This window comes from Marmota marmota, unplaced genomic scaffold, assembly GCF_001458135.2.
Source record: "Marmota marmota marmota unplaced genomic scaffold, marMar, whole genome shotgun sequence".
NCBI classification, from domain to species: Eukaryota; Metazoa; Chordata; class Mammalia; order Rodentia; family Sciuridae; genus Marmota; species Marmota marmota.
In genome coordinates, this window is record NW_026000305.1 from 2,237,364 (window position 1) to 2,253,656 (window position 16,293).

Genomic DNA, 16,293 nt, shown 5'->3' on the forward strand with positions numbered 1-16,293 from the left:
GTGTTTACTAATTATGAAATAATCTAACTCCCCTTGCTTAATTACTTTTTGTACTTATAATTAGTATGAGACAATAAAGTTGGAATATAGTTAACTAGAATAAAACTTAATTGAATAAACTGAGACATAGAGATTAGACAAATTACTGGATATTAAATATCTGGTATGTAATAAAAGCTGAAATATGAACCTAGGATATGAACTGTGGATCTAGAATTAGGGTACTTAAGCTGGGAGTGATGGCATGTACCTGTATCCTAGTGACACAGGAGGCCAAGGCAGGAGGATCACAAGTTGAATGCCAGCCTCACCAACTTAGCAAGGACCTAAGGAACTAAGCAAGACTCTGTCTTTAAAATAAAAACATTTAAAAAAATAGTTGCAATGAGAAATTATACCCCATTATATATGATGTATTAAAGTGCATTCCCCTGTCATGTATAACTAATTAACCCAAATTTAACTCACCTTCTCCTTGTGTCCCTCCTCCTTCTGTCTCCAGTTTTTTTTCTCTTTCCAAAATAGAGTTCAGCAATGAGTGGGTGCCAGTTCAGAATTAAGGAAGGTTCTCTCAAGGACCCATTCTAATTACTTTCTAAATTTCCAATATTAAATACTATTATTGATCCTTGTTTTGTTCATTGGTTTTGTTTTCTTATTTATGGAAGTGAGTGACTAGGAACATGAATACTAAATTGTCATTGGAATAGGAAGAAAGAAGAATTATTATTTTAAAATTCATATTATCATAATTCCCATTAACATTAATTCAAGACTCCTGAAACTGAATTGTGATTCATGATTTTAACTTGCTTTAGCTTCAAATATATACATGCAGTTAGTATAATGAAACAACTTAAAAATAGATTTTTTTTTGGCTAGGTCCTCCCCACAATTTCTATTTTAGACAACACAGGAAATACCATATACATACGTGCAGATAATTGCACATATATTGTCATACCTTGGGAAATGGAACCTTTAGATCTTTTTCTCTGTACTAGCTTGTATATTTTTGTAAATGTATGTAAGAGATTTTACAGAGCGAGCAACCTACTTATCTCTATAAGCAGTATGTTACAAATAAGCAATTACTTAAAAGGTAAATATAGGTATTAATATAATAAAATTGTATTTAATAAATTCTGTCTTCATGTCAGAACATATATACTGTTTTTTGTTGTTGTCACTGCTGTTCCTTTGTTTGAGAAGTATATTCACCATATGTATGTTTGCCAAATTCTTCCACCAAGTGCAGAGGTAGCAAGTACATAAAAATAAAAGTCTATCTGTTGCCCCTGACAACACTAGAACTGTATCATTTCCAGTTTTCACCATTCCCGAAGGAGCTAGTACCAGTCTAGTATAACTACTAACAATTCTCCTGAAGCATTTGCCTAGTTAACAGTGCCCTACTAAGGGTTTTTCAAATCCACTGGCCAAAGTCTCATTTTGATGCTAGAAATTCTATCATCCCACCAAAATTTTGATCACTTTGTTGAAGGTTTTATCGTATGTAAAGATTCAAATACTTTCAAGCTCATTACTGTTGTATAAAATACATATAAAATGAATGAGTTAGTATTGTCTTTCAAATTTTAATTTTGATAAAAAGGATATGAGGAACTTAAACACTGCAGAGAGAAGCTCGTATCATCACTGATCAGGAGCAATAAAAGAGGGAGGTGGAGGTAGAGATAAAAAACCTATTATTGCTATTTTATTCACTGAGTAGCATTTATTGGCAAGCACTGAAGACTTCTACATTTAGCGTCAAATGGACTAGTGTTAATGGATAGAGTACTAACCAATTCTGTAAATTTTATTTATTTTTTTTGGTATTCTGATGTTGATGCTTTTAATAGATTAGCTAATTAAAGGGAAATTATTAGCCAAACTAAAAATGCCATTTTAGATAGTTTCAAATTTTTCATTTGGGTTATAAATTGAATCAGTACTATTACAATATATTAAAAAATAAACTAATGAAATAGTAGCATTTATGTATTATCTATCAGTGAATGCATTTTCTAAAGATTCTCTTTTGTTTATTATTCTTGCAGCAAACAGGACTTCGAGTCTACAGATAAAGTAAGTACAAAAATAGATAAAAAGAAAACATAGTAGATAACAAAGTAGGCTTCAATATTTGCACTAATATTCTTTTAGTTTAGAACTTTAATTAGACTGAAAACACAAGTGTTGAAAGAAATAATTATTTTTCCTTTCAAATGATGTAGCTATTTAGACCTTTGTAATGGCTATAAAAACAGTCATAATTCACAAAAAAAAAGTTCTTTCAGCGGTCACGTTAGGGTTTTTCTTTGCTTATCAGAACATTTAAAATTACATTAACCCTATACTGTCTCCTTTAGAAAAGTGAAATCTACAAAATTAAATAAATAGCAAATTTAATTTCAATATATTTGAAAACCTTGTATGTGCCAGCAACTCAAAGTAACAATTATTTGAGTATTAATTCTATTACATATGCAATTTTGTTAATAATTTCTTGTAATGGAATAAATAATCAAATAAGAGAAAGAACTGATTTCAGTGCAATAAAAAGCCCAATCACTTCTTTTGTGTTATTTTTTTAATTTTCAATGCATTGGCATACTGAATTCATTACAATAATTCAGTAAGTCCTAAATTGCCTTTAAAAAGGCACTTCACTTCAGCTTCTCACTTAAAATTAGTTGAAGCTTCCCACTGTTGCTGTGGTAACACCTTAATCTCTCAAAAGTCACTGTAGCTCTGTGTAACTTCTCAATTAAACCCTGAAATACCTTTAGTTTTATTTTCCAAAGTTTCATTATTTAAAAATTCAGCTTTGAGTCTAGGATTGTGAATCAGTGGTGGAGCGCTTACCTCGCAAGTATGAGGCACTGGGTTTGATCCTCAGCACCACATAAAAATAAATAAGTGAAATAAAAGTATTGTGTCCATCTACAACTACAAAAATATTTTTAAAAAATTCAGCTTCTAAAATGTCATATCACCCAACAAAACTTATAGTTGTAGAAAGCTATACTAAATAACATGTTTAATGGAATTTAATAGGCCATTTTGGTTTTTAAAGTTATTTATTTATTCTAATGTGTTATACGTGATGGCAGAATGCAATTCATTTCATAATACATATATAGAGCACAATTCTTCAAGTCACTGTACACCAAGTATTTTCACACCATTCATGTCTTCATACATGTACTTAGGGTAATGATGTCTAGACCATTTTGTTTTAAATTTTTTTTTTCTCAGTTGTGAGAATTGAACCCAGGGCCTTGTTTTCCCTAGGCAAGCACTCTACCATTGAGCTCCATCCCTATCCTTAAATTACTTTTCAAAATAGAAATTAAATGTTTTATTGGTTGACCAAAGCTTTTTGGTAAAAATGCCTAGAAATCAGGGTTCTTTCCATGCCTAAGTTATATAATTGATTTTTTAAAGTAAGAATTGATAAGAACAAAAATGCAGTTTATGGAAACTATTTATCAAAAAGTGAATTTACTTTTTAATGTCCCTAAAAATGTACCTTACTACACAAAAGTCTGTGTACTACTGACCCTAAGATTAAAAAACTACTGTGGTCAATGTATAAATCTCTCTTTTCTTACAGTCAGAAGACATTGAATCATTGATTCCTAAAGGATTGTCAGAGTTTACAAAACAGCAAATTCGCTATATTCTACAGGTGAGATGTGTTCAGGGTGGGAGTTTGAGATAGGCACTAATAAACTACACCTTAGGATGCCTCCCTTAATTAAGAAAAGAAAATCCCAAATAAAACCATATTCCACAGGAGTTGATTATTTTTTGGATATGGGTATAAAAAAGAAAAAGCATAAAAGATAAAAGTATTTAATTAGGGTTGCATGATAGTTCAGTCAGACCATCAGAAACTATTATTGAATGATTAACATTTAGGTAATCATTCCAGAAATAATATTTTCTGCTATGGAATGCCTTTAATCACTCTTTAGTGTTTTAGTACAAATCTGACTTACACTGTGTATTTGCCTTCCTCTTCTCAATTCCATCATCTCCCCAACCACAGATACTGAGAGGCTGAAAGGCCAGTGCCTTGCTTTTCTTGAGTTGTGGAATACTAGAGAAACTGATCAATAAATTCCCCTATAATTAAATGAGGGACCACAGATCAAGATATGTGCTAAGAAAACTTTGCTTCCTTTATGTTTCTTTCTTTTTCACATTTATAAAATTATTGTCTGAAATAGTCCCTCTATATATACATCAAAAATTTATTGTTATAATTTTTTGTTTCAACTACCAAACATAATTTAGAAAACTGAACAAATGGAAAGCATGTTCTATTTATATTTATTTTACTTTTCAAGGTTTTTTTCCCCTATATTAACGGTCGCAATCCCTTGTTTAATATTTTCTTCTCTTTACAAAAATTCCTTTAGCTTTTTTGTTTTTTTAGGGTAGGTTGCCTACTGACAAATTATTTTCATTTTTTTTTTCATCTGAAAATTCTGTGATTTTTCTATTCATCTCTAAAGTGAAATAATTTCATTGGATACAGAATTTGCAGCTAACAGTTCTGTAATTTTAGCATTTACAAATATAGTGTGCCAATTCCTACTGGCCTCCATGGTTTCTGATGAAAAGTCTACTATTATTTTAATTAATTTTCCTAATAGTTAAGGCTTTTTTGTGCAGCTTTCAAATTATTTGTCTTAAGTTTTAAGAAGTTTGATTGGTCTTGGCAGGGATTTCTTTGGTTTTATTTTGTTTGGGATTTGTTTAGGTTCTGGAATATATATATATATATATATAGGTTTTGCTAATTTAGGGGAAATTAGGTATTATTTGAAGATTTGGTCAGTTCTATGCTTTTTCTTCTTTCATTACAGACACTAGTTACATGAATAGTAGATATGTATTATACTCCCCCAGTTTCTTAGGCTCTATTCAGTTACTTTTCTGTTCTATTTTCTCTTTGCTACTCGGTTTATGTTGTTTCTTTTATCTTTTAATTTACCCATTATTTTCTCTGTCCTCCACATTCTACTTCTTATTCCATCCATTGAGGGTTGTTTTGTTTTTGCTTGTTTTGATTGCTTATTGAACTTTTCAGTTCTAAAATTTTCCTTTTTTATCTTTTTTTTTTTTTTGTAGTGGGGATTGAATCCAGGGGCACTTAACCCCTGAGACATAGCCCTAGTCCATTTTTTTAATTTTTTATTTTGAAGCAGCATCTCACTAAGTTGTGTAGGGCCTTGTAAGTTGCTAAGGCTGGCTTTAAAATTGTCATCCTCCTGCCTCAGTCTCCCAAGTTGCTGAGATTACAGATGTGCCCTACTATTCCCAGATCCTTTTTCATTCTTTATATTTTTTTATTTCTTTATTGAGACTTTCTAGTTTGTTGTTGAGACATGGTTACTTTTGTTTGCTTCAGTCTGTTTGTAGTTTTCTGCTGAAGCATTTTAGAATGCTTGCCTAAAAACCTTGTCAGGCAGTTCTAACATTTCAGTTATCTTGATGTAGGCATAGATTGTTTATCTTATTGAATTGAGATATTCCTTGTTCTTGAAATGGTAAGAGATTTTCAGTTGAAATCTGTCCATTTTTGGTACCATGACACTGGATATTATTCAAATATTCTGTTCTAGTAGAATATCTCTGATACTGAAACACCAGAGGAAGTCAAGGCACTGTCAAAGCCAGCTGGAAAAGGAAGATGTCTAGGATTCTCTACTCATCCTTTCTTGATATGATAGGATGAAAGCCTAAGCTCACTTCATGATATCAACTGATACAACAGTGCTTGGAATTTCATTTTTCCCCATCTAAGATGAAAGACTCATCTCTCTATCCTACCTTTATTGATACCAACCTAATGAGTGATGTTGGTATGCCTCTTTAGAGCCTGATGATGGAGGAAGTCCAGGTTTCACTCTCAGCTTTTCTTGTTTGGGTGAGGGTAGTGTTAAAAATTTTTTCCTGTTGTATTTTGCTGCAGTCAAGGGTTATCAACTTAAAGTTTCTGTCTTCTTAGCCCTCCTGTCCTTTCATGAACCTTTGGCTATTGAAAAAAGGCTTTTCTTAGGACATTTGTTCCCCATATCCATTGGTATATTTGGATTACCTGTTTTCCAAACACCAGTCTATGACATATAAAACAAAATAAAATCCAAGAATTCAATGTGTCATCCCTCAGTTCCAAATGTACTAAACATTCTTTTCACCATTCTGAGCTTTTAAATATTTGTTTTATATATAATATCTAGGGTTTCTAGTGTACTTAGTAAGAGGACTAGGGAAAGGTATTTCTACTTTATCTTTCCAGATAAAGGAGAATTTGCTATTTTAAAAAATATATTTTCTTTAAATAAATGAAAATAATTTAGTGAAAGGCTTTTTTCTCCTTCTTCTTTATAATTAAAGATGATCCTGCACTTCAAATTTAAACTTAATTATTATTAAATTCTTCTTAATTTAGGAAAAAATATATGCTCTTGGAATCACACATAGGAAATTTAATTTCATTACTTGAAGGTTGATTCTCTTATGTTTTCTAATTTTTTAAAAAAGAAAGAAAAATTGATAGAATTCTACCTTGTGAGAAAGGTGATACTTTGTGATATAAGACATAAAAAAAAAAAAAACCCTTGTTCACAATACCTGGCTATGATCTTTTAAGGAATACTGCTGGGACTGCTAAGCACATTATTGAAAAAAAATGTCTTGTATCACTATTCTAATACAGTCATGTCCAAAATAAAATTATAAATAAGTTTACTGGTAGGAACAGAAAAATAAGATTACTTTCACTTATATTGCCTATTTTTGAATGTTAATAAAAATCAACCATGAATTATTTTCTTCCTCCAGATGAGGGGTATGTCTGATAAGTCACTCAGGCTAGTGCTGTCCACATTCAGCAATATACGTGAGGAGCTTGGACATCTTCAAAATGACTTGACCGTAAGAATTATGTTTAATTTTCTTTCCTAAGCCACTTCTAATTCTTCACTTCCTACCATAGAAATGAAGACATTCAGTACACTTTTTTAAAATTCAGTACAACACAGCAATATTATGCTTACCCGGACATAGCTAAGGTTTTCTCAAAATAGTTAAATTAGTTTTAGAAAAGGAAAAAAGGGTATAACATGTAATGTCCAGTTTGAAAGAATGTTGAATATGCATTTATTATTTAGTTTACTACTAAGGGTAATTTAATGGTGAAAACCAGGGAGTAGCCAACAATATTAGAATAATCTGACTCATTTAATAGGAATTTCTCCGTTTCTTAATAATAAAGCATACTCTGATTTTCTCTTCAAACAAAACAGTTTAAAAACTTGTTTCTCTAAGAACTTAACCTGTTCTATTTTCTATTTTAATCTGTGTTCTTGGTGCCATCAACTAGATACATTCAGAATGCTTTCCTTACAATGAATAACTCCTTGAGGACTTTGAAGTGGTTTTTCTTTTGTTTCTTCATTCTAATGAATGTAGTTAGTCTCTAATTTGAAAATTCACCACCTGCTGGGATTAACAAGGAGTCTTTGCAGTTTGGATAAAAACATTAGAATAATTCAAAAGGTTCTGCTTCATTGCACTTAGAGTTAGTCCATCAAAATATCCTTTTCAATATGGGTTTTGAATGTTTCAATCTTGTTTATACCACACTTTGCTTAACTTTTAATAATTCTGCTTTATCAAGCAATTACAAATGAAACAAGAGATTATTTAAATCTTCTAATGTAGACAAGTCTTTGTATTATATGGTTGTTGACAAGCTTATGTTATTCTGAATCATAATAAATAATTTATGGTTCTAGTCACTGGAAAATGACAAGATAAGACTTGAGAAGGATGTGGCATTCAAAGAAACTCAAATAAAAGAGTATGAAGAACTCTTGGCATCAGTGAGAGCAAATAATCGTCAGCAGCAAGTAAGTTTATATTTTTGTTGGTGATAAACTAGATTGATAGTTTTTTATATGTACAAGACTAGTACATTAGAATTATGAGATAGAATTCAGACAGAATTAATATATGATGAAACAATTTTTATATGAGAATTGAGTGGTTTTAGAAAAGACAACCTTATATATTTTAGGCATACAATATATAAAGTACAAAATTATCTGTATTTTTGAGTGACAAGAATTATATGAATACTAAAAATCTAGGTTCACTCACTCATTTAATCTACTAATATGTTAATGTGAAAAAAGCTTTTGTAGATCTCACCTTGTGTTTGTGCAATGAATAATAAGAGAATGAATGAACTGTAGAAGATTTCTCCTGATATCTGAGTAAAGATAATTTCTAAGAGACCATTTTGAGTCTCTAAGGCTTACTCCTTCCTAATAACCCTCATGACTGTTCTAAATTCTTGCTCAGTTGGTAGTTGTCATATAAATAATTAGGTACATCATCATTTTGATGCTTACTAGAAGTCAAGATAAAATATTATCAAAGAGTACCAAAAATCTTATTACTGACTTGGGATACCAAAAATTCATGTAGCCTTCACTCATTTTCACTAAAAATAGGTAATTGAGAATAGGAGCAAGACTAATGTCTTACATGGCTGATTTAACATATCATCTAAGGGAAATAATATAATAAAATGAGGATGGGAAAATATTTGCTTGATTTGATGGAATGAACTGATTAAAAGAATATTTCACTGCAAATAGATTTATCTTATGCACTTGTGTCTTCCTTATAGCAGGGACTTCAAGACTCAAGCTCAAAATGTCAGGCATTGGAAGAAAATAATCTTTCTCTTCGACATACATTATCAGACATGGAATACAGAGTAAAAGAACTGGAATATTGTAAACGTAATTTGGAGCAAGAGAATAAAAACCTTAGAATGCAGGTATTAATTTTTTTGTTTTAAAGTTGGAAAATTGCATTAGTTATATCAGTGTAATTCTAGCATTGCAATAGTAACATTTATCTTGTTCATCCTTCCTTCCTTCCTTCCTTCCTTCCTTCTTTCCTTCCGTTATGAGGAACCACTTCAGAAAACATTCTAAGTCCAAATTCAAATCAAAGAGAGCTTTATTTACCTGGCCAGGGACTGTCACCCACCCATAGAGACTGAAGCTCCGTGGGAGAACAGCCATTTCCTGGCCCTTGTCTTGGGAATTTAAGGCAGAAAACCACAGCTCAAGGACTTTCCTTAGTGTCATCCAAGCAAGCCAATCATAGAAGCTAAGACAGCAATTAGCACAGCAACTTAACAATCGTGTCTTGGGTTTGAGCAGTTGTTAGACAACCATATCCTGAGTTTGAGCAGGTGGTTAGCAAGGGTGAGAATCTACTTCAAAGTCTTGGGTCACCAAGACCACCATATCCTGGGTTGAGTACATTTTGTGGGATACAAAGTACAGAAATCAATATATTATAAGAAAACAGCTTTCATTTTATTTTCTTAGAAACAGTTCTTGTAACAGTTTTTCTATAGAAGGCAGCAAAATGGAGTCTTAGGACTATCTATGACAGTTCTTGCTTTATAATCATCTTATCTCACTTATCAAAACCTTAAATCTATTATCTATATTTGTTACTAACCTATAACTTACACTCTTATTGATTTTGTTTATCAGTTCACACCACAACACTTCCTTCCTTCCTTCCTTCCTTCCTGTTCATCTTGAGAAAGTGTGTAGATTGCTTTCTGATAACCATAGTTCTTATCAAAGTGATATTTGAGCTTTCTAAAACAGTTTCTGAAAAACACTATCATTATTTATATGTCATATTTAATCATATGGTTTCATGTAATAGTAATCTTTAAAACATAATATGTATTTCCTTCACAACAATCCAATTATGAAAAGTTATTTCATCTTGTGTAGGTTTCTGAGACTTGCACAGGCCCGATGCTGCAGGCTAAAATGGATGAGATTGGCAACCATTACATGGAGATGGTTAAAAACTTGCGAGTAGAGAAAGACAGAGAGATCTGCAAGCTAAGGGTATGTTGATCCTATATTTCATAATACACAGGTCAACATGTATTTTCTATCACAATGATAGTTTCAAGTTTAAGCTCACAAGGAAAAATCAACTGAAGGTAAAGTTTTATGAATATGTCATAGAACCTTTTAAGTTTACATCATCATGCATAAAATATCATTGTTTAATTGTTTTCTAATTCTGCTTCATCTCTTCTAGCATAGTAAAGGAAATATTAATTAATTGTGTTGGGTATTTGTCAATGTGTTTTGGGGGGATAGGTGGAGCACTCTATGATCTTGCTTATAGCATGCTTATACAGGCAAGAGAAATATTCAAGATTATCTAGCAAAGCCATAACTGAATTTATACAATCATCCCTGAACACTGAGAGATGATAAATATCAAAGACTTTGTCAAGCACAATGATAAAAATGATATTAAGTTTTATTTGCCTATAATTATAATAAAATTAGAGTATTTGCAATAAATGTATAGTGACTTACCTTTTAATTCTAGGTTGAATTAACTTAATATATCCCATAATATATTGATTCCTAAATATTCTCAAATATACTTTAATTTCTTAATGAACAAAATGATGAAAGATTTTTCCTTTTCAAATATCACTTATGATCTTTACCAAAAATCAAAATGAAACAAAACATAATTTTCTAAAAAGTATACTGATAACCAGATTTCCTCCACTGGTTTTCTCCTTGTCTTCTCAACATTACTAACTTTAACCAAACAGTCACCTATGTACACATAAGTGATAAAGTGGAAAATGAGCCAGGGCAGTGATGCATGCCTGTAACTTCAATCATCTTGGGAGGCTAAGGCAGGAGGATCATGAGTTCAAAGCCAGCCTTAGCAACTTAGCAAGGGACAAAGCAAATCAGCAAGACCCTGTCTCTAAATATAGATATAAAAATATGAGCTTTGGTTGTGGCTCAGTGGTTAAGTGCCCCTGGGTTAAATCCCTAGTACCAAAAGGAAAAAAAAAAGAAAAGGAAAGAAAAAAAGAAAAATGCCTTTATTTTTTATATTTACAAATTTCTATGGAAGTTTGTAATTATTAGTATTTTCATTCATGACTAGCTGTGTGACTGTGTAAGTAAAACTATTCTGGAGCTCAGTAATACACTTTATAAATAAGGGCTATAATAATATTTACTTCTTTCTATATCTTTAGTCCCAGTTAAACCAGTACCAAAAAGATGTTTCAAGAAGAGAAGGAAGTTGTAGTGACTTCCAATTCAAGCTTCATGAACTCACCAGCTTGCTGGAAGAGAAGGATTCCCTTATAAAACGTCAGTCAGAGGTAAAGAAAGAAAGGGATAGGAAAGTAGAAGAACAATAATATAACTCAGTCCAAAAGGATAAACACTTCCCAGGTATTAGAAAAGGATACATTACCAAGACATGCTTTATTATGTGGAAATGCATGGGAAAAAGCAGAGTTATATTTCAGGAGATATAATTCAAATGAAAGAACTGAAGCAAAAATAAGTGCTTGGTATTGTACATTGGACATTTTTAAGACACTGATTTTATTTTTCATTAGCAGTGAAACTCCCTCAAAGACTGTGAGCTTCTTACTAAATTATGGGCTGCTTCATCAAGTGACTGTGTTATATTCCTCCCTGTATCTTCAGTATGTAGCTCAGGATCTGGCATAAAATAGGTACAAAGGGAACAACCAAAATGGTGGCTAATATCATATTGTGGTTATTGAACAATGGTGCTTATAGTAACATTCACTATTAGGAACCTATATGTGTTTCCATATTGATGTATCAATACTTTTATGCTTTGGCTATATTTTTCAGGCTTTTTAAGACAAAAACGTTCACATCCTTATCATAAGAACTATGCCCATTTAATTTCAAGTTTTCCACAAAATATAGATATCCTACCTCCATTAGTGGATTCCTACAGAAGTATATAACTTTTCGAATACCATTAAGCAATATTATATGATAATCAACAAATGAGATTAGAACATTTTTGCCTCGAGGTTAAAAAGGAAAGGGGTGGTAATTATCCTAGTAAGCTTGTTTAATGATCAAGCATACATCTTACTCATGTTTCTACTTTTTAAAAAAGGATTATGTTGTTTTTCATTTTTAAGGAACTATCAAAGTTGAGACAAGAAATATATTCATCACATACTCAACCCTCCAGTTCTGGAAGGACTACCATTACTACTAAAAAGTAATGTATTTTTATATGAAGTTTTAATATGACTGGTAATTATACATTTCAAGTTATTGTCCTAGTTATTATATATTATAAGTTATTAAAATTGAGCACTAGACAAAGTTTGGTGTTTTTTACTAGCTAATACTTCTATTGAAGGATTAATACTTACAAGACATTGTTATTGTCTTCAGTCCTGTAACACACCTTTTTAATATTCATAATGTTACATAACATGTAAATAAATACAAATAATTGGTTGGTTGACCAACTGTATGAGTGAGAACTCTTAGTTGTATGTTACAGAGATTCAACTTAGAGTGTTTAAACCATCTATACTTAATATGATTATCTGTAATGCTGGATTTAAATTTACTGTCTTACTATTTGTTTTTGGTTTTGTTTCATTGTTTTATTTATTCCCCTTTTGCTCTTTTCCTTTCTTCTTTTGGATAAATTACTTCTTTACATAATTATGTTTTAATTTTGGCCTATATGTTTTCTTTTACATATATTAAAATCCCTGCATAGATTATTTTTAAGTCAATTATCTTTTTTCAAAAATATTCTTTTACTTGTCAACAGACCTTCATTTTATTTATTTATATGCAGTGCTGAGAATCGAACCCAGTGCTTCATACATGCTAGACAAGTGCTCTACCACGAAGCCACAACCCCAGCCCCTAGCCAATTATCTTTTAAAGACATATTAAGAGTAAAAAGCAGTGTTTTAAGTTTGCCTGCATATTTATCTTTTCTGGAGCTATTAATTCCTTTGCTTAGATCCAAATTTCTGTGATTTTCCCTTTGTCTGAATGAATAAATTCCTTAAACCTTTATTATGCTGCTCTTTTGGTGAAGACTTCTTTTGACTTTTTAAATCTGAAATAGTCTTTTCTTACCCCCATTATCCAGATATACAGTAATAGTTCCTTATCTGAGAGGGACATGTTTCAAGACTGTCAGTGGATACCTGAAACATGGTATAGTACTGAACCCTATATATACTATGCTTTTTTCCTATTTGTTTTTATCATAAATCTTGGCAACAACATCATAGTTTTTTTTTTTCTTATGGAGAGCTTTTACCTTTTCCCTTGAAGGGAATATGTTATATCTTCTCTTGGATATATATGCATTGCCACCATCACTAGTCTTATGCATGGGGGACATTATTATTAAGTAAGATTATTACAAGAATGCAAGCACTAGTTTTTAGGATGATTGATCTGATAATCGAGAAAGCTACTAATTCATTAGAAGCTATAGACATATTCACCATAGATATATTGAAAAACATGGATGATTTGCATCCCAAGTGGAATAGGACAGCATAAAATATTTCATTATCCTAATCAGAACAGTGCAGAATTTGAAATTTAAAAAGTATTTATTTCTAGTATTTTCCATTTAATAATTTGGACTGAGAATAACTGAAACTACAAGGGAGGACTACTATGTTTTTATAGGGTATAAAATAGTAAGCTGATAGATTTTTTTAAATGAAGTACATAAAAGATGTCACTCCCTTGTATTCTGACTCTCATTGTGACTGATGAGAAGTTTGATGTTAAAATTATGATTTTTTTCCCTCTGGGTAGTGTTCTTTATTCTCTGGCTGTTTTAAGATTCTTTACCACTGGCTTTTATAAATTAAAAAATGTGCCTCTCTGTGGTTTTCTTCATATTTCTTTTTCTTGAGGTTTAAGCAACTTCTTAGATCTGTAATTTCATTTTTCATCAAACTTGGAAATAATTTGGTTGTGATTTATTCAATTACTTCTTATCTTCTGCCATTCTGCATAACTTTAATACACACAAACACACACAATGGCAATGACCATTTTCTACATGTTGTATATGTCAGTCTTTTTCCATCATGTATTATTCTAGACAATTTATTTGTGCCTTCAAATTTACTAGTCTTTTCTTACAGTGTCCACTCTGCTGTTAATCCTATTCAATGTATTTTTCATCTTTACAACTCCAATATGACCTTTTTAATATCCTCTATTACTTTCTTCATTGTGCTCATGAATTCCTCTAACTTCTTGAATATATTTTCTGTATTTCTAATAGATGCATCTTTCCTACTCATTTTTAATTAGTATTATTTCTTGGCTTGTTTCTACTAATATATTTTTCTCTCCATTATTAGTCATATCTTCCCGTTTCATTGTATGACAACTGATTTTTGGGGGGGTACCAGGGATTGAACTCAGGGGCACTTGACCACTGAGCCACACCCGCAGCCCTATTTTGTATTTTATTTACAGACAGGGTCTCATTGAGTTGCTTAGTGCCTTGCTTTTGTTGAGGCTGGCTTTGAACTCACAATCCTCCTCCCTCAGCTTCCTGAGCCGCTGGGATTACAGGCATGAACCCCCACACCTGGCTGACTACTGATTTTTTATGGGATGCCATATATTAAGGTTTTATGTTGTTGTATTCTAGATTTTTTGGTATTACTTAAAATATTTGGAAGTTTTATTCTGAGATAAATTTACTTGGAAACAGATTAATACTTTCAAGTCATGCTTTTAAACTGTTAGAACAACCTGCACTTAAGGCTAATTCATATCCCTACCAAAACAGTAGTTTTCTATGTTGTCTATGGTATGTCCCATATATTATAAGTTATTTCTACTCTGGCTAGAGGAACACAAAAATGACCATCCCTGTACAAGTTCAAGGGATTTCCAGCCTGCTCCTTTTTAATGGTCTTTCCCTGGAATTGATGACGTCTTCCCATACATATACTGAACGGCCTTCACCAAACAAATTATAGGGAAGCCTCTCCTGACCTCTCTCCCCATCTGTATAACTTTCTATTTTCTGGTAATCTGCCAACAAAAATTGACTGCCTTAACCTACCTGTTCTCTACACTCTGTCATCTCTGCTTGGTGATATTTCTGAAGTATGTTTTGGTTAGTTTTCCCTATCCTTTAACCAAGTAAGTCTCTCTAGGCAGTGAGCTAGGCTTTATAGGACACACTTCATTTGTATCCTTGTCTGGAATCATTTTCCTGTGCTGTCAATGATCCATGACAGGCAGAGGTAAAAGTTTCTCCCCTTTGTTTTTTGGAAAATAATTGTAATAAATCGTTGCCTATTGAGAGGTGGTTTATATTCTTTCTTTGAAACATTTAAAAGTCATTCAGAGCCAAGTGGTTTATTAAGGGGAATCAAACTATGAGCAACTAAATATGAGTTATTTTCTCATATACTGTAAACTTTTTTCCTGTGTATAGGTACAGGACACAATATCCAATCCTAGGCCTCCTGTATGATGACTATGAATACATACCACCAGGTAGTGACACACAGACTATTGTGATTGAGAAAACAGAAGACAAATGGACTTGTGTAAGTTCACATGAGTGCTTCTATACCTAATTTGACTATATCTTAACAGCCTTTACATTTTGAGGCAAAATATCAAATATCCTAGACAATTATGAAGGAGAGTGAAGGATGGGGTAAAGACATGTTTTAGTAGAATCTGTTTTGTGTATTTGAATATGGTATTTACTCCTGTAAAGTTTGTTAGAATTTTGTTAGAATTTTGAAAGATAAGAGGATACACACACACACACACACACACACACACACACACACACACACATATATATATATATATATATCACTAGATTGTAAGATCTTCCAGTTTTATATCCTACAGTGTAGAGTGAGCCTGCTGAACAGTCATTTAAATGCCATGTAGTCTAATATCTACTTTCTAAAACATCATCCAAAATCACTAGGTAACACAGACCTACCTCCGCATCATTCAATTCATTGCTAAGGGGCTAATTATTAAAACCTTCTTATGATAAATGATAGCTACTTCTCTAGAACTTTTATTGATTGACTTGTTGACTTTTAAATTAATGATCATCAACGAGGAAGTATAGCCAGGCATAGTAGTGCATGCCTGTACTCCCAGGAGCTTGGGAGGCTGAGGCAGGAGGATCATGAGTTTAAGGCCAGCCTCAGCAACTTAGGAAGGCTCTAAGCAACTCAGCTAGACCTTGTATCTAATTAAAACATAAAAAAGGGCTGGGGATTTGGCTCAGTGGTTAAGTGCCCCTGGATTCACTCTCCAGTACAAAAAAAAAAAAAATTAGCATTAG

General features: G+C 32.0%; 1 protein-coding gene across 3 annotated transcripts in view; it reads left to right on the top strand.

The window, feature by feature from the left end:
• The window catches only part of Pof1b (POF1B actin binding protein), a 67,556-nt gene that overhangs the window by 48,956 nt on the left and 2,307 nt on the right, over positions 1-16,293 (top strand). For 2 of the 3 annotated variants that reach the window (XM_015502131.2, XM_048797291.1), the window contains 9 exons: positions 2,064-2,091; positions 3,623-3,697; positions 6,865-6,957; positions 7,821-7,934; positions 8,720-8,872; positions 9,858-9,977; positions 11,153-11,281; positions 12,092-12,174; positions 15,412-15,526. In XM_015502131.2, the coding sequence (XP_015357617.1) occupies positions 2,064-2,091; positions 3,623-3,697; positions 6,865-6,957; positions 7,821-7,934; positions 8,720-8,872; positions 9,858-9,977; positions 11,153-11,281; positions 12,092-12,174; positions 15,412-15,526 (910 nt within the window). Of the gene's footprint in view, positions 1-2,063; positions 2,092-3,622; positions 3,698-6,864; positions 6,958-7,820; positions 7,935-8,719; positions 8,873-9,857; positions 9,978-11,152; positions 11,282-12,091; positions 12,175-15,411; positions 15,603-16,293 lie in introns of those variants that run through there. The other variant, XM_015502130.1, reaches the window with a different exon arrangement.